The sequence below is a fragment of the Humulus lupulus genome, chromosome 6 (genome assembly GCF_963169125.1).
Source record: "Humulus lupulus chromosome 6, drHumLupu1.1, whole genome shotgun sequence".
NCBI classification, from domain to species: domain Eukaryota; kingdom Viridiplantae; phylum Streptophyta; class Magnoliopsida; order Rosales; family Cannabaceae; genus Humulus; species Humulus lupulus.
Genome location: NC_084798.1, coordinates 221,055,301 through 221,074,241, shown reverse-complemented (window position 1 = coordinate 221,074,241; position 18,941 = coordinate 221,055,301). Strand labels below are relative to the sequence as shown.

At 30.3% G+C, this 18,941-nt stretch overlaps 2 protein-coding genes and 1 pseudogene across 2 annotated transcripts; all 3 read left to right on the top strand.

Annotated features, from left to right (window-relative positions):
• Positions 1-93: 93 nt before the first annotated feature.
• Positions 94-4,460, top strand: LOC133783470 (subtilisin-like protease SBT5.4; annotated as a pseudogene).
• A 4,324-nt stretch (positions 4,461-8,784) lies between these two features.
• LOC133786155 (uncharacterized) lies at positions 8,785-10,200 on the top strand. The gene is made up of 2 exons (XM_062225366.1): positions 8,785-9,017; positions 9,114-10,200. Exons 1-2 carry the CDS (start codon positions 8,785-8,787, stop codon positions 10,198-10,200), a joined length of 1,320 nt encoding a protein of 439 aa, XP_062081350.1.
• Positions 10,201-11,920: 1,720 nt separating this feature from the next.
• Positions 11,921-17,448, top strand: LOC133786154 (subtilisin-like protease SBT5.3). The gene is made up of 9 exons (XM_062225365.1): positions 11,921-12,015; positions 12,098-12,195; positions 13,692-13,803; positions 15,247-15,799; positions 15,867-15,958; positions 16,049-16,294; positions 16,403-16,517; positions 16,605-16,821; positions 16,913-17,448. The coding sequence occupies exons 1-9, from the start codon at positions 11,921-11,923 to the stop codon at positions 17,446-17,448; spliced, it is 2,064 nt and encodes a 687-aa protein (XP_062081349.1).
• The last annotated feature ends 1,493 nt before the right edge of the window (positions 17,449-18,941 follow it).

Below are 18,941 nucleotides of genomic sequence, written 5' to 3'. Positions count from 1 at the left end.
CATCCCATCAAGGACGGATCCCCCATGGCCTTCCTCATGGGGAAGATATACATCTCTAATTACAAGATGCAAAATATGTAATTTTCTTATCTATAAATATGGAAAAACTATGGCAGCCTACTCTCCAATTCCATCTATGCTTAAAAGAAAAACTATGGCCCCACATTGTAGTAGTGTTGTTTCATCTTCTCTTCTCTCAATATTTCTTATTTTCATTTTGCTTCAATCACCGGTGGAAGCCCTTAAAAAGGCAGGCATATAAATATATACAAATATACATATTTATATATATATACATATATTTTCATTTTGCTTCTTTTTTCTGAAGTTTTTCTTATATGTATATATGCAGCCTTATATTGTCTACTTGGGAACACATTCACATGGTGTGAACCCTTCCTCAGAAGATCTTGAAAGGGCCACAAATTCTCATTACAGCCTTCTTGGATCATACTTAGGAAGGTAATAATTAATAATTCAATCTCATACATTATTTTATTTTATTTTTAATTTTAATAATGTAAATGAGGCGGGTTTTCCTCACCATTCCTGAAAAAGATTTTCAGGCGAGTCTAGGCAAACACAAATAATTTTTTTTTTTATTTAATTGGATTCTTTCTTAATAAATGCATAATTCTTGTGCAGTGAGGAAAAAGCAAAAGATGCAATCTTTTACTCTTATAATAGACATATTAATGGATTTGCTGCAATTCTTGATGAGACAGAAGTTGCACAGATTCAAAGTAAGCTTTTTTTTTACTCAATGTGATGCAAAATATATGAACTCTATTGTTTTGTTGTATATCTAATAATATTAATTATTACATATAGAGCATCCAGATGTGGTATCAGTTTTCTTGAGCAAAGGAAAGAAATTCCACACAACTCATTCATGGGAATTTCTTAGATTGGAAAAAAATGGTGGTGCTGTCTCTTATCAATCAATTTGGAACAAAGCTAGATTCGGTGAAGATGTAATTATTGCAAACTTGGATAGTGGTAAATATTTACTAATTTAAATATTGATGCTTTATTAACTCATTATCAAATAAGCTATAGCCACTTATAGATCATCTCACTAACTAACTCTTATACATATTATATATAATGATTTATATATATATATAAATATATGTAGTAATAGATGAGTATAGTGTTGTGTTTTTTAAGGGTAGTAAAGTAAATGTTGGTTTGGTAGGTGTTTGGCCTGAATCTAAGAGCTTTCATGAGTTTGAAGGAATTGGACCTATTCCATCAAAGTGGCATGGAGGTTGTCAACCAGTCATCAAAGATAAAGTCTACTGTAATAGGTTGGTCCACAATTTTTTTTTTTATATATATATATATGGTTGAATGAAAAATAAAATAAAAAAAAAACTCAATATTTTTACTTTGCTGTAGTTATATACTTATTTTTTGTGACAAAAATATACAATGTTACCAAACTAGTGATTATGTTACTATCTCAACCGTTTTTCTTTATTAATTACTGACTTGCACGAGTCAGTCAGGACACGTGCTAGTACCTCTAAATGGTGAGATTTAAATCTTTCTCTTCCCAATGAAGAGGTGAATGAGCCAAATTTAAATTTCTAAACATGTCACTGTACATTTTTTAAATTAAATAATCTCTTCTCTGTTTTCCAATCTCTAGGAAGCTAATAGGAGCAAAGTACTTTAGCAAGGGCTATATGGCACTTCTAAAGACTCTCAACACTTCTTCTCTTCAAACTTATATACGCAAGGCAAACTTTTTCACCAGTCGAGACTTTAATGGGCATGGGACTCATACTCTTTCCACGGCTGGTGGTAGTTTCGTCTTTGGAGCAAATGTGCTCGGCAATGGGAATGGCACAGCCAAGGGTGGATCCCCCAAAGCCCGTGTGGCCGCTTACAAGATTGGTGGTTGGCTACAAACTGAAGATGCACCAGCTTACACCGATGCTGATGTTATGGCTGGCTTTGATGCTGCAATAAGTGATGGTGTGGACATAATCTCGGCCTCTATTGGTAGTGATGAACCTATTGAGTTTTTCGAAGATGTGATTTCAATAGGGAGTTTTCATGCGGTTATGAATAACATTGTTGTGGTTGCCTCGGCTGGCAACGAAGGACATGATCCAAAGACTGTAACTAATGCATCACCATGGACCATAACCGTGGCAGCTAGCACAGTCGACCGTGAGTTCAGCAGTTATGTATCTCTTGGCAATAAAAAACACCTTGAGGTTCGTAAAACGCCCTGAAGTATCTCAAACTTTTGATATGAAAACAAATATAATTAAGTGTTCATTTTTTGATATAATCACAGGGAGCAAGTCTTTCTTCACGCGGCTTGCCATCTCAAAAGTTTTATCCATTGACCTATGGGTTAGTATAAAAAATAAGAGTAATAATACGTGCACCTAAAATATACACTCAAACATTACACACAGTGATGTGGCAGTTTAGCCTAGCCAATGACATTTATAAAAACATGACCCACTGTTTTAAAAAGTAGTGACAGGTCACTGTATGTTTGTGTGTTTTCCAGGGAATTCTGCAAGCCTAAAAGCCTAAATCCAAAGAATGTAAATGGGACTATTTTGGTTTGTTATGTTGGGGATGAGACTTCAACACTTGAAAAGGGCCACCAAGCATTTCTTGCAGGTGCTGTTGGAATGATTCTAGTTAATCATCCCTTAATTGGGAATGAAACATATCCTGAGGCTCATGTGCTCCCTGCATCTCATCTCAATGCTATTCAAGGAAATTTAGTGATTGAATACCTCAAAACTACCAAGTACAAACAAATAACCTCAAAAGCTTTATTTCTTTGTAGATTTTATATCAAAGACAATAAATTTAATTTGACATAATAATTATGATACTTTTGTGATTCTAGGGCTCCCATGGCTTACATGACTCGACCAAAAACTGGAGTTGGAGTTAAGCCAGCTCCAGCCATGGCTTCATTCTCATCGAGAGGACCTAATGTTATTCAGCCAGCTGTGCTTAAGGTCTACTTTGAAAATTTTCTTATTTAGATTTTACTATTTTTGTATAAAGAAATGTTAACCAATTTTCTCCATTGCACATACAGCCGGATATCACAGCACCAGGAGTCTATATTATTGCTGCATATAGTGGAGCTGTTGGACCAACTGATGAAATATTTGATAAGCGTCGAGTCCAATTCAACACAATTTCAGGTACTTCAATGTCATGCCCTCATGTTTCTGGGATCGTTGGCCTTCTCAAAACTCTTCATCCAGATTGGAGTCCAGCTGCAATTCATTCAGCTATAATGACAACAGGTATATTTATTCACATATGCCCAAATATAATGGATAATTTTTATATAGGAGTTTCACTTTAAGTCCTACCGGTGGGGCTCAGTGTTATCGACTCTTGAACAGTTTTCGGCAAATTTTTTTTTTTTATGACCGTGTATATTGTAGTTGTTTAGAGCTTCCTGCAATTTATTCAGAAAATTCTGAATAGTTTACAGTACCAAAAACTAGGTTCAAATATGTTTTCCACGCGTATAAAAAAAAATTAGTTACGCGTGCAATAATATGTTTGAACTTAGTTTTCGGTACTGTAAATAATTTGGATTTTTCTATAAATTTACAGGATACTCTAAATAGCTACAATATACGCGGCAAAAAAAAAATCGCGCCAAAAACTGTTCAAAGGTCGAGAACACTGAGAGCTCCATCGGTAGGACTCAAAGTGATGCTAATCTATATATATATATGAATATTTGACAAATACTGGTATTATTCTTTACTTCTCATCGAGCTAATCTATTTGCAGCAAGAGTTAGAGATAACAACAATGAACCGATGTTGGATTGGAACATGAAAAAAGCAACACCCTTTGAATATGGTTCAGGCCACATTCAACCAAACCGAGCTATGGATCCTGGACTTGTGTATGAAAGAACTATTGACGATTACATGAACTTTTTATGTGCCCATGGCTACAATGAAACAATGCTTAAGAAATTTTATAAGAAACCGTATAAATGTCCCAAATCATTCACTCTAGGCAATTTCAACTACCCTTCCATTACAGTTACAGATCTAAGTTCACAATCAACAACAATCATTACTAGAAAAGTTAAGAATGTTGGCCCACCAGGCACCTACAAAGCATATGTGAGAGCCCCAGCTGGAGTTTCTGTTTATGTTAAGCCCACAACATTAGAATTTAGCAAAATTGGTGAAGAAAAGAAATTCGAGATTATTTTGAAGCCAAAATTGTTGGACAACCTAAAGATTATGTGTTTGGACAATTGAAATGGACAGACGGGAAGCGCTATGTTAGGAGTCCTATAGTAGTCAAGTACTAAAAGGAGTCAGAAATTAGTATGGCAGATTAAAATGTAAAATATTTATTTTATTCAAGCACATTCATCGAGAAAGTATGTATGCATTGTCTGTCATATGAATTTAGTATAATTACGTGTTTATATATTTTTGGACCATGTGTTTTGTCTCATTATGTGTTTAGACTATTTATTTTGACAAATTACTTTTTGAATCCTATATTTTGTAAAATTGTTAAAATAGAATCCTCAATCCGATTTTGGTCAATGATTTCTCAACTAAAATCACAAATAATTTACTAAACTAACAATTCAGAACAAAAATAAAATCATTCTCCTTAAAAACTATGTTGTTATATTAAATTTTTTCTTTATTAAAAATGAGTTTAGGGTTCTATTTCAACCATTTTACAAAACATAGGGTCTAAAAAGTAATTTGTCAAAACACAGGATTCAAATAAGTAATTAGACAAAACACAAGGTCCAAAAACGTATAAACTCTATAATTATTCATAATACGAATATTCATTAATAGAAATTCCAAGAATATAATTGGAGTAGTTATTTAATTAATGTGATAAAATAGTATTTGGAATATATCTAACTATTATCTCATGTTGTTGGATTGAGATTCCTTGTTATTGTACTACCAAACAATTTGTTGGAGTTTTACTTTGGCCTTATATCAGCACTAGATACAAGCAATTCAATTCAGTGTTTAGTTTTATTTATAGAATTTATTAATTATTTTTATTAAATTTGTATCATAGTCATATAAATTTCAAATAAATAAATAATATTATATATATAATATTGACATAAACATATTAAATGAAAAATAAAATCAAAATATTGTTTATGATTTTTTTTAAATATATATATATAATATGATAACATTTTTAAACATAAATGATCATTTTTTATAATAAAAATTAAAATTAAAATAAAAATTATGTATTATATATTATTATTATGATATTTTATAATATTTAAATTTATATTAATAATATTTAAATATATTAATATTATATAATATTATTATAATAATATTTAAATTATATTAATATAATTATTAAATATCTAGTCTTGTATTATATATTATTATAATAATGATATTTTATAACATTTGAATTTGAATTAATATAATTATTATATATGTAGTCTTATATTGATTATTATTATTATAATAATGATATTTTATAATATTTTTTAATTTATATTAATATAATTAATAAATATCTATTTTTAGTTGGTTTTAAAAGTATATTCATTAAATATTTAGAACATTCTGTTAAAGTTAACAAAATAAATCGTTTGAAAATTAACTTTTAAACCTCATGTTTTGTCAAAAGATCAAAAGTATGAAGAGATATATTATTTATTATTATAGATATTTTTTATTGACATATATTATAATTATTAGTAGAATAAAAAAAATTATAAAATAGATAGAGTTTCTCCCGTAATTAATTAATAACAATAAACTTAAAATATATAATAATTATAATCGATTGTTAAAAAATATATAATAATTTGTAAAAATATCTCTAAAAAAAGTAGAATAATTTTTTTATATATATATGTAGAAAAAAACATTAGAAAAATTTAGGAAATAGATTAAGTAGTTTGGAGAGATTTTAGAGTGCCACATTAACTCCTTGTAGCTCTCCTTTATATAAATACTTGATACAAGTAATGTGTAATACACGTTTGCTTAGTTTTATTTATAGAATTTATTAATTATTTTTATTAAATTTGTATCATAGTCATATAAATTTCAAATAAATAAACAATATTATATATAAAATATTGACATAAACATATTAAATGAAAAATAAAATCAAAACATTGTTTATGATTTTTTAAAATATATATATACAATATGATAACTTTTTTAAACATAAATGATCATTTTTTATAATAAAAATACAAATAAAAATTACGTATTATATATTATTATTATGATATTTTATAATATTTAAATTTATATTAATATTAAATATTATTATAATAATAATATTTTATAATATTTGAATTCATATTAATATAATTAGTAAAAAATTAGGATTATATAATATTATTATAATAATATTTAAATTATATTAATATAATTATTAAATATCTAGTCTTGTATTATACATTATTATAATAATGATATTTTATAACATTTGAATTTTGAATTAATATAATTATTATATATGTAGTCTTATATTAAATATTATTATAATAGTGATATTTTATAATATTTTTGAATTTATATTAATATAATTAATAAATATATATTTTTAGTTAGTTTTAAATGTATATTTTATTAAATATTTATAATATTCCGTTAAAGTTAACAAAATAAATTGTTAAAACCAATTTTTTTTTTTATTTACACACTTTTTATATAGAAGATATATATATATATATATATTGGGGGTGTACATTAAATTCAATCCACATTATATTGCTCATAATTTATTTGATCTGCAATAAGTGTAAATTCTAAATTTCTAATCCATTCAAATCCGCCATAGTGCGGATTGAATTGGTTATTTTAGTGCATTTTTTTAATATTAAATTATTTAATCATTTTCTCTAAAATACATACATTTTTTTTCTCATAACCAATTAATCACATAAATATTAAAATAAAGTATTCTTATTAAATTTAAATATCACAAATAAACAAATTCCAATTGCATATAAAATCAAGCTCCTTAAGGCTTCAATCTCTAGCAACAAAATAAATATATATGTAAAGCAAGCACATTAATACAATTATTTAAAATATCATATATTAATTTTTTAAAATATTAATATATTATTTTTGAATATTTAAAATGTTAATTATATATTTATAATTCTTTAAATATATATATATATATATATGATTGCATCAATTACTTTTACAAGTAAAAGTGCATCCAATCCTCACCAATGCGAATATCCGTACTTTACCTTAGTGATAATAGTTAGGGTTATTAGTGTAAAATTAATAATAATTGAGAAATTACACAAAAATTATTATTTACCAATAAAAAGATCGACAGATAGAAAGCAATTGAATTTTATTCCCATTATCACAATATTCTTTTTTCATTACCACACACACTAGCCGTACTTAGATATTGTAATGTGGGGTACCAATGATATAAATATCACAAAAAGTAGATTCTTAAATTGCTTAATTAATTATACTTTGTTTGAATTAAATAATAAATCAAGATGATTCCTCTTTTTACATTAATTATCACTTTATCTAAAACAAATTGTAGAATCGTTATGGACCATACAAAACAGTAAGCTTAATCATATATAGACATGCACTGTTTCAATTATGGTACCTAAAACCCTAATTTGCAATGTTGAATTCTAATACCATAATATACTTCAATTATTTAAAGATTAATTTTTTTTTAATAAAGCCATAATATAAAAGAGTATGTCAGTTGCCCCATTAGCAATGTTTCCCCTATTCAGACTCATTGACCATGAAACAACTTTCTACTTACAAGAATAGAAAGTTTTCAGTAGGTGAATGCATAAAGTAGGGGTGAACATTTGACTCGAAAAACCCGCAAACCCGCCTGATTCGTAACTCGAAAACTCGTTTTTTGGAAAAACTCGTCGGATTCGGGTTAAATCTGACCCGAATCCGATAAAAGTTGGGTCGGGTTCGGGTTTAAAATTTGTTAAATTCAGGTTCGGGTTCAAACCCGAAATTCGAAAAATGGTATTTTTGAAAAAAAAAATGGTATTTTGCAGAATTTAGCTTTTCGGCCCAAAACCCATTAGCCTCAGCCCAACCCAAAATCAAACCCGAAATCTGAAAAAATGGTATTTTTGAAAAAAATGTAAAAAAATGGTAGTTTTGCAAATTTTGGCTTTTCAGATCAAAACACAAATGGTCCAGCCCAACCCGAATCAAACCCGAACCCGAACCCAAGTAAAACCCGAATCACGAAACCGGAAAATTTCAGATCGGTTTCGGTACCATTTTTCTCAACCCGAAATCCGTAAAACCCGAACCCGATGAACCCGAAACCCGAAAATCCGACCTATGTGCACCCCTAGCATAAAGTATATAAGACATGAAGTATATATATATGTATAAAGTTGAATTAATGTACTTTTCTTCTGCTTCAAGATCTTGTAATATATATTACTTTACGCGACAATTAGGGATGGAATTATATAAATATATATATATATTAGCTAGGTTTCGAAAAAGAAATGATTAATTACTGTGAAAGACATTTATCAACAATTTTCCACATAACCTTATGGATTGATTGTGTAATTAAAAAATAAAACACTTAATAATTTAAACAAAAGCTATAGATTTTAAAAGAGTTCTTAGTTAAATATATTTCCTGACTAATAATTGCAGTTAATAATAGTGTGTATTTAATAGTTAATAACTTGGAGCTCACGCGTATCTGAGGTAGGCTTATGACATGGTGGAATGAGATTTTATAGAGGAGATGTTAAGTGCTTTAAGGTTTCCTGAGCATTTAGTAAAGCTTATCATGATTTGTGTTCGAACACCCAGATTTTCTATACTGCTAAATGGCTCAATGCAAGGATATTTTCCACCACAAAGAGGACTCAGGCAAGGAGATCCCATGTCACCTCTACTCTTCGTGTTAGGAATGGAATATCTCACTCGTATCTTGAGGAAAATAGGTAACAAACCAGAATTTCAATATCATGAAAGGTGTGCCCAACTCAAGTTACATCACTTATGTTTTGCGGATGATGTCCTATTATTTTGACATGGTGATTTTAAATCAATCTATCTGTTATTACAAAGACTCAAGTTATTTTATCAGACTTCTGGTTTGCATCCTAATGAAGCCAAATCGGCTATATATTGCTGTGGAATGAGTACCATGGAAGTTCAAAAAATCATGGATATTTCTGGTTTTGGGAGAAGTAAGTTACCATTTAGATATCTAGGCATCCCAATTAGTTCAAAAAAAATATCAGCTGAAGAGTGTGAAATGTTAGTGGAGAAAATGACTCTTCGAATTAGAACTTGGAGCTCTAGAAATCTCTCGTATGCAGGTAGAGTTGTTTTAATTAATTCAGTTTTTCTCACAATCAGTTCATACTGGTCTCAGATCATGATTTTGCCCAAAGGAGTGCTACAAAAAATAAATGCTATTTGCCGAGCCTTTTTATGGAAAGCAGAGTCCAAGTTCTTGGGACCTGGCTTGGTTGGTTGGGAAACACTCTGTAAATCAAAAAGGGAGGGTGGATTGGGATTTAGAAATGTCCTAGAGTGGAATAAAGAAGCGATAGGGAACTATATATGGGCTGTGGCAACAAAACAGGACAATCTTTGGATCAAGTGGGTTCACCATGTATACTTGGGTACAGCTGACTGGTGGAGTTATGAAGCTCCATCAGCAAGTAGCTGGTACTGGAAGCAAATTGTCAATGTCAAAAATAGCTTCAAACAGTTGGTGGATACTCAGGAATTTCAGTCTGAAGCATACCAGATAAAAAAAGGCTATCGATTTTTATGTCCAATACAGAGCAAGGTCATATGGCATCATCTGGTTTGGGATAACACAGCGGTACCAAAACATAGATTTCTGTTTTGGATAATCATGTGTGGAAGACTGCCAGTTAGAGAGAGGTTACAGAAGTTTCATATATGTCAAGAGGTGGAATGTGTAGTGTGTGAAGCTGATGTAGAGAGCATACAACATCTTCTCTTTGAATGCACGTACAGCAGTAGAGTATTAACAGAAGTAAAGAATTGGCTAAAATGGAGGACACCAGCTACTTCGATCCATGGATTGATGAGCAATATAAGGCATAGCAGCATAGCAAGTTCAAGAAAGGCGTGCTCACAGTCACTCTGGCTGCTATGTGCTATCAGCTCTGGCTAAATAGGAATGAAGTGTTATGGCAACTTAAATGTAAATAGGCAGTTTTACTTGTACAAAATATTAAAAATGTGGTCAAATATAGGATAAAAGGCATCACAGGCAAAGGCTTCACAACTAGTGATTTGAATTGGCTGGATCAATTGTAATTCGAACATCAAAGTTCAGGCCTTTTTTGAGGTGCTGGTAGGATGTAAATATGTTTGGTCTAATATGTTTGGCAGGATGTAACTTGATTGTCGGAGTATTTTTGTCATGACTTAAATGTTAAGATCAAACTTATTACTTAAATCATGCTAACACTGACTAAAAAAAATTCACAACTTATTACTAATGCCTAGTTTTAGTTATAATAAATTGTAACTTTTATAACTGATTTACTTCTAGCCACAAACATTTTAGTAACGATATAAACAATTTTTTCATTTTAGGCTTGTGTATATCTTAAGTTTTAACCGACACTACATACTTTAGATGATGAAGAAAAATGAAAGCAATTAACATACTTTTTAAACATTATGGTACAATTATTCCATATCAATCAATTTAATTGATTCAATTATAAACAGTTTAGGTGAACAAAGAGTCTTGGACCCATATCTCAAATTAAAGTGACAAGGAATCTAATAAATAATTACTTTAATTCTATTATTTAACGTTAATTGAGTCCTGTCAAAAAATCAAAATGCATCGCACATCATCACTTTATCTAAAACCCTACACTTATAAATATATGTGCCACAAAAATACAGCACACAAATTAAAATTTGTCCCCCTTTTATTTTTGTCAATAAAAAATATCCTTCTTATATGTATATATATATATATATATTATTTAACTGACATTAATTAAACTTTCCTATAGTTAGAAAATAAAATTTAATGCCAGTTTAATAAATATACTTATAATAAGATGAATAATAAATAAATAAAAAAAATATGTGTAATGATCCATATTAATTTTTCTTTATCACTTGAGACACTAAAATTCAAGCTATATATCTTTTTAGTGTTTGGATTCTCATCACATTTCAAATATATATCACATATCTTCAAAGTCAGATTTTTGGCACAAGAATATTTTCTGTAGTTTTACCTTGGTACTTTTCCCTAGGCCTAGTATTCCATGTCCCACTATCCAAAAGAAAGTACTGGATCAGTAAATATTAATTCCACAAAATTAAATTATTGATGTACTATAGTTATAATGGAAAGTCTATAGATGTAGTTAATTGCTTTGTCTATAAATAGAGTTGAAACCAAAGCCTTCTCTACAATTCCATAGCTCTCCTTCAAAGGAATAATATGGCACCACATTGTAGTAGTGCTGTTTCTTCTTCTCTTCTTTCAATATTTTTTATTTTCATTTTGCTTCAATCACCGGACGTGGAAGCCATTAAAAAGGCAAGAATATAATTCATATATACATATATATATATAGGGAGCGACTACAACGCATCCCTTTTTTTTGCAACACATGTGCATCATTTTTCTATTTCGGCACCTGAAGTTATAATCCCAAAATAATTTATATGAATGTGTGTATTATAGCTATCCAGGTGCCGAAAATAGAAAAAGGATGCACCAGTGTTACAAAAAAAAAGATGCGTTGTAGTCGTTCCATGTAAATATATTAAATCTGTTATATTTTTCTCTCTTCTATTCAATCAATCTGAAGATTTATGTTACAATATGTGTATGCATGCAGCCATATATTGTGTACATGGGAACACATTCGCATGGTCTGAACCCTTCCTCAGATGATCTTGAAAGGGCCACAAATTCTCATTACAACCTTCTTGGATCATACCTAGGAAGGTAATAATCATATCTCATACATCTTTTCTCTTTTTATTTTCCTCATAAAATGAAAATATAATTCTTTAATTTTCTTGTGCAGTGAGGAAAAAGCCAAAGATGCCATCTTTTACTCGTATAATAAATATATTAATGGATTTGCTGCAATTCTTGATGAGGCAGAAGCTGCAGAAATTCAAAGTAAGTCATTTGTCTTTTCTTTTCATGCAGCAGACAACATATTACGTAGGGGTACACATGAGTTGGATTTTTGGGTTTCGGGTTCGGTTTTTACGGGTTTCGGGTTGAGAAAAATGGTACCAAAACCGATCCGAAATTTTCGGGTTCGGTTTCGGGTTTAATTCGGGTTGGACTGGGCCATCTGTGTTTTGGGCTGAAAAGCCAAATTTTACAAAAATACCATTTTTTTACACTTTTTTTCAAGAATACCATTTTTTAAATATAATTTTTTTTTAAATTTTGGGTTGGGCTGGGCCAATTGGGTTTTGGGCCGAAAAGCCAAATTTTGCAAAAATACTATTTTTTTACACTTTTTTTCAAAAATACCATTTTTTTTGGATTTCGGGTTTGAACCCGAACTCGAGTTTTAACAAATTTCAATCCCGAACCCGACCTGAATTTTTTCGGGTTCGGGTCGGATTTAATCCAAATCCAAAGGGTTTTCCCAAAAAAAAAAAACAAGTTTTCGGATTACGGATCGGGCGGGTTTGCGGGTTTGGCGGGTCAAATGTTCACGTGTTCTACTTTTAAATATTTCAAACAATTGTTTTTTTTTTAAATATACAATTGGTTTAATTATATATAATAATAATAATTAATACAGAGCATCCAGATGTGGTATCAATTTTCTTGAGCAAAGGAGTGAAATTGCACACGACTCGTTCATGGGAATTTCTTAGATTGGAAGGAAATGACGAAGTCGTTGCTTCTCAATCTATTTGGACCAAAGCACGCTTTGGTGAAGATGTAATTATTGGAAATTTGGACGGTGGTATATATTTCGCTTACTCGTCTATTCTCTTTATATATGTATATATATTAGCAAGACAAAAATATATTATCTTAATTATAACTATACTTTATTTTGTTCTTATACTATAATAATGGCATAATTGGTCCCTAATAAAATTATAGTTTTCATTTTTATTTTTAAATTTTTACAGAAAATACTTAATTTTGTTAAAATATTACATTTTTATGGTTAAATATTTTTTATATCAAGTTTACGATTTTGAGTAAATTTTTTCATTTTTATGTTTAGTTGTTCTGGTAAATAATGTATTTTTGTATTTTGTTTTAAGTTTATTTTAGTATGATGCAGTGAGTGGTTTTTAAGTTTTTTTTCTTAAGACCATGTTTTTATAATTATATGAAATTTTGAAAATTGTATTTTTAAAAATTTGAGTAAATATTTTTTTTAAAAAAATTAAGAACAATAAAAAATTAACTTTCTAGTAACAGAGATTTATAGACAAGATTACAATGTAATTAGTTTGGGCGGGTTGTTTTTATTGCCTCTGTTTGCACGGTTTTTGTGGGGTTATTGCCTTGTTTAGGTGTATTGGTTGGTTGATTAATGAAGCTCATTTCCTTCTTGATAAAAAAAAACTAAAAAATTATGTATTTAAGAAAAAATATTCCTTTTATTTTTAAGAGGGGTGAGAGTTTGTTTATAGGTGTTTGGCCTGAATCAAAAAGCTTTAGTGAGTACGAAGGGATTGGGCCTATTCCATCAAAGTGGCGTGGAAGTTGTCAACCAGTCATTGATGATAAAATCCATTGTAATAGGTTCGTCCTTTTATCTTCACTTTCTGTTATTATTACTAAGAATGTTTTTCACATGGAGTTTGTTTTCTGTCCTAGGGTATAAAATCTATACACTACATGAGAGCATTTATTAAACTTTATTATATATAGAAAATTTCAGCAGAAGAAAATTGTGTTCTAATTTCACAAAATTCACAAAATGACGACTAAAATATCTAATATTTTTAAAATATTGTACTTTTATACTCATTTCTTTGCGGTAAATATATTCAATATCTTCAAATGTTGCACTTTTATATCTAAACTTTTTTTTTTTGCAGTAAATATATCCAATATTTTTAAAATGTTACAATTTTATACTTACTTTTTTAATTATTTTGACAAATAATAAGAAAGTAAAAGAAAAATATAGGATTTTAGTTATTTTTAAAATTTTAAATTATTTTCACTTTCAAAATAATAAAAGAAATAAGATTCTTAAAATTAATCAAAATAATTACAACTTACATTTTTGCTTTACTTCTTTTCTTTCAAAAACTTATGTTAAATTGATGAAAATATATAAGTTTTTAATTATTTTAAATCATTTTAATAAAATATTTATTATTGTTTAATTTAAAATTTAAAAAATAATTAAAATCCTATATTTTTCCGCCACTTTCTTATTATTTATCAAAATAAAAAAAATAAGAGTATAAAAGTGCAACATTTTAAGAACATGGAGTATATTTACCGGGAAAAAAAGTTTAGATATAAAAGTGCAACATTTTGAAGACATTGAGTATATTATTTACTGCCAAAAAAACGGTTAGGTATAAAAGTACAATATTTTGAAAACGTATTTTAGCCACCATTTACTCTTTTTTAAATTCTATACAATTAACTTTTTTTCTTTTGTATCAAACATGAGATAAAGTTTTGATAACTTAATATGTATGTATAATTGTATAGATGTGTAATATTTTATTCATGTGAAATTTATGTATAGTGCATGCTAGTAACAAATTGTAACATTCTCATCCATATATTCCTTACTATTGTAATAAGCAAAAAATGTAACCAAATGCCTTTATTCATTTATAGTATTAAAAAATTACTACTTTTCTCCATGACAAAAATCATGAGACTCCATCAATATTCTTACACTTATTCCATGTGGGACACCATAGTCTAATATGATTACAAGTGACCCATTTTTTTTAGCTTACTTTTTTTTTTTTTTGGATCTCAAGTGTTTTTTCGCACTATGCGGATCTCATGCGACTTGGCTCACTCTTTGGATCGGTGTAGATCGAATGCCCGCTAAGGAATTGACTATTGATACCATGACAAGAATCATGAAGCTCCATCTAAAAACCAATTGGTGATTAGTGGAGTTACACATGTTCTTATTAATGGTTCAATATTCTTACACTTATTCCATGTGGGACACCATAGTCTAATACTCAATTTTCCATTTGTTAGGAAGCTGATAGGAGCAAAGTACTTTAATAAAGGTTATCTTGCATATCTAAAGACCGTCAACGCCTCTACACTCAACAAAAACTTTTTCACTAGTCGGGATGACTATAATGGGCATGGGACTCATACTCTTTCCACAGCTGGGGGAAGCTTTGTCCCTGGTGCAAATATGTTCGGCAATGCAAACGGCACTGCAAAGGGTGGCTCTCCCAAAGCCCGCGTCGCCGCTTACAAAGTTTGTTGGACTCCAATCAATGGCATACCGTGCGTTGATGCTGACATTATGGCAGGATTTGACGAGGCAATAAGTGATGGTGTTGACGTGCTTTCCATCTCTCTTGGTGGTCACCCTCAAGAATTTTTTGAGGACGCAATCTCAATTGGGGGTTTTCATGCTATTATGAATAATATTGTTGTGGTTGTCTCAGCTGGCAACAATGGACCTGATCCTGAGACTGTGAGTAAAGTGTCACCGTGGTTATTAACTGTGGCAGCTAGTACAATCGACCGTGACTTCAATAGTTATGTAACTCTTGGAAACAAGAAGCAACTTAAGGTAAAAATAATTTATAAGTCTATCAAAGTTTGATTTCATGTTTTGTAATAAAAGTTTCGTATGGTAGGGATCAAGCCTTTCCTCAAGTACCTTGCCATCTAAAAAATTTTATCCGTTGATCAGCGGGTCAAAAGCTGCTAAAGTAGATCCTTTATCTGCGTAAGTATAAATAATATTAACAATAATCTTGTTGGAAAAAATCATACTGGTATTATTATTATTTAATAGTTGTATATATATTTTATTCAGTCAAAAATGTTTGCCGAAAAGCCTTGATCCAAAGAAAGTAAAGGGGAAGATCTTGATTTGTTATGTTGGGGATGGAAGTTCACCCCTTGAAAAGGGTCACCAAGCTTTTATTGCGGGTGCTGTAGGAGTGGTTCTAATTAATGATATCTTGCTTAATGACAATGATCCCGATCCTCATCTTCTTCCTTCATCTCATCTCAATGGCACTCAAGGAAAATTTGTATACGAGTATCTCAACAGTACTAGGTAGTGACTTATTTCCTTGTATGTTTCTTTTCTTTATCTTTTTTTTTTTACAACAAGATAATATTTTTAGCTTCACTTTAACTCATGATACTTTTGAGACTACTTCAGAAACCCTAAAGCTTACATAACTCGGACAAAAACTGAAGTAGAAGTAAAGCCATCCCCAATCATGGCTTCATTTTCATCCAGAGGACCTAATGTCATTGAGCCAGCTTTGCTCAAGGTCTACCTTCCAAGCTCTTTTTTTTCTTTTTTCTTTTTTGGTTTAATGATATGTTAAATAACTTTCTCCATATTATCACCTTTACAGCCGGATGTCACAGCACCAGGAGTGAATATTCTTGCAGCGTTTCCTGAAGCTTTCGGCCCAAGTGATCAACTACCATTTGATAAACGTCGGGTCCAATTTAACATAATGTCAGGAACTTCAATGGCATGTCCTCATGTTTCAGGGATTGTTGGTCTTCTCAAAACCCTTCACCCAAATTGGAGTCCTGCCATCATTCATTCGGCGATCATGACAACAGGTTAATTTTACATATACATACATATGTATATTCCACAAATACTTGTCTTATAAAATTCTTTATCTCTCATTAAAGTTATAATTATTTACAGCTAGAATACAAGATAGCAACAAGGGACCACTGTTGGACTGGAATAGAAAAAAAGCAACACCTTTTCAATATGGTTCAGGCCATATCCAACCAAATCGAGCAATGGACCCTGGGCTTGTCTATGACACAACTATTGATGATTATTTAAACTTTTTATGTGCTCACGGCTATGATGAAACAATGCTGAAAACATTTACCAAGAAGCCATATAAATGCCCCACCTCATTCAATATAGCCAACTTCAACTACCCTTCGATTGTGATTACCAATCTTAGTTCACCGTCTGTGATAGTTACTAGAATAATTAAGAATGTTGGTGCCCCAGGCACTTACAAGGCTTATGTAAGGGCCCCAATTGGAGTTTCTATATATGTTAAACCTACCAGCTTGACTTTTGGCAAAATTGGTGAGGAAAAGAAATTTGAGATTATTTTGAAGCCAAAGGTTGCCAAGAAGACTGAAGACTATGTGTTTGGACAACTTAAATGGTCAGATGGGAAACACTATGTCCGGAGTCCTATAGTAGTCAAGTACTAGAAGATATATAATAAAGTAGTATAACTTAATATCATGTACAATATTTTGAAGATTAGATTCAAGGGTATTTATATTTATAATACATGTTTTTTTTGTCATTTTCGTTTTATGTAATATTATTGAAGAGTGAAAAGTTCTTTCAGTAATAAAAAAGTTAGATCATCATTGTTATTTACTTCTTTATTTTAGTTTTATTCAAGTAGTCTTTGGGAATATATCCAATCCTTCTCATCTCCAATTGATGGTAAGAGATGATGTGACTACATTTTGAGCAAACACAATATCATCAACATAAATTTGAGCAATAATAATGTCATAACTTACATTTTTTTATGAACAATATTTTATCTACACCACCTTTTCTACACCCACGTAACACCAAGAACTAAGTTAATCTTTCATACCAAGCTTAAAGAGCTTGTTTCAATCCATACAGAGCCTTTTTCAACCTTAAAACATGATCAAGGAAGTAGGGATCTTCAAATCCTTAGGCTGTTCCACAAAACTTCTTTATTAAAAAGGCGAATTTAACATCCATTTGGTATAAACGATAACATATATAGGCAACAACCAAATCAAGTCTGGCTATAGGTGCAAATATTTCATCAAAATCTACCCCCTATACTTGAGTGTATCCCTGAGCCACCAACCTACCTAGCCACGTTTCCATCTATTATAACAAACTCATTAGATTTGTTTTTAAAAATCCATTTGGTAACTATGACATTAGTATGATTAGGCCTAGGTACAAGACTATATACATTATTTCTAGTGAATTGTTCTAACTCTTCTTTCATTGCTTTAATCCAATATTCATCATTCAAGGCCTCTTTCACAATTTTTGGCTCAAGATTGGAGATGAAACACTCAAATTGAACAAGATTGACATACCTTATTTCGGTGACCATACTTTCCTCAATATTACCTAGAATTAAGTCAGAAATATGATTCTTTTTTTACTCTGGTGGAGGGTTTCTTCTGAATAGGGTCAAAGATGATTTCTGGAATTTCTCATTTTGTTCGTTCAGATGTTATTGTAACAAATTCCATTTCTGGTGCAACAATTTCCAAAGCTACTGGAAAAAGTTCCACTACTATCACAACAGGGGTTTCTTCTTTTTCTTCCAAGAACCTTTCAATTTTCTCTTTGGAATATTCTGAGGAATCTTTTAAATCATCAAAAACCACATTAGGAGACTCCATAACAGTTTTAGTTTTCATGTTATAAACACGACAGGCTCTACTGTTATTGGAATAACCCAAAAACACTCCACAATCATTTTTAGCATCGAATTTACAAGTATTTTCTCGATCCCTAATAATATAACATATACAACCAAACACATGAAAATAACTTACGTTAGGTCTCTTACCTTTCCAAATTTCATAAGGTGTTTTATACATGGACGTAAGAACACACAGTTGATTATATAGGATGCAATGTTAATTGCCTCTGCCCACAATATTTTTGAAAGTTTTTTGCTATTAAACAT

Bases quoted from the DNA above. Each gene is read 5' to 3' on its own strand.
- LOC133786154 (XM_062225365.1), top strand. From the start codon at position 11,921: ATGGGAACACATTCGCATGGTCTGAACCCTTCCTCAGATGATCTTGAA. The intron at 12,196-13,691 runs GTAAGTCATTTG...GTTTGTTTATAG, and splicing joins AGAAGCTGCAGAAATTCAAA to GTGTTTGGCCTGAATCAAAA. The intron at 16,295-16,402 runs GTAGTGACTTAT...AGACTACTTCAG, and splicing joins GAGTATCTCAACAGTACTAG to AAACCCTAAAGCTTACATAA.
- LOC133786155 (XM_062225366.1), top strand. From the start codon at position 8,785: ATGTTAAGTGCTTTAAGGTTTCCTGAGCATTTAGTAAAGCTTATCATG. The intron at 9,018-9,113 runs GTGTGCCCAACT...GTTATTACAAAG, and splicing joins GAATTTCAATATCATGAAAG to ACTCAAGTTATTTTATCAGA.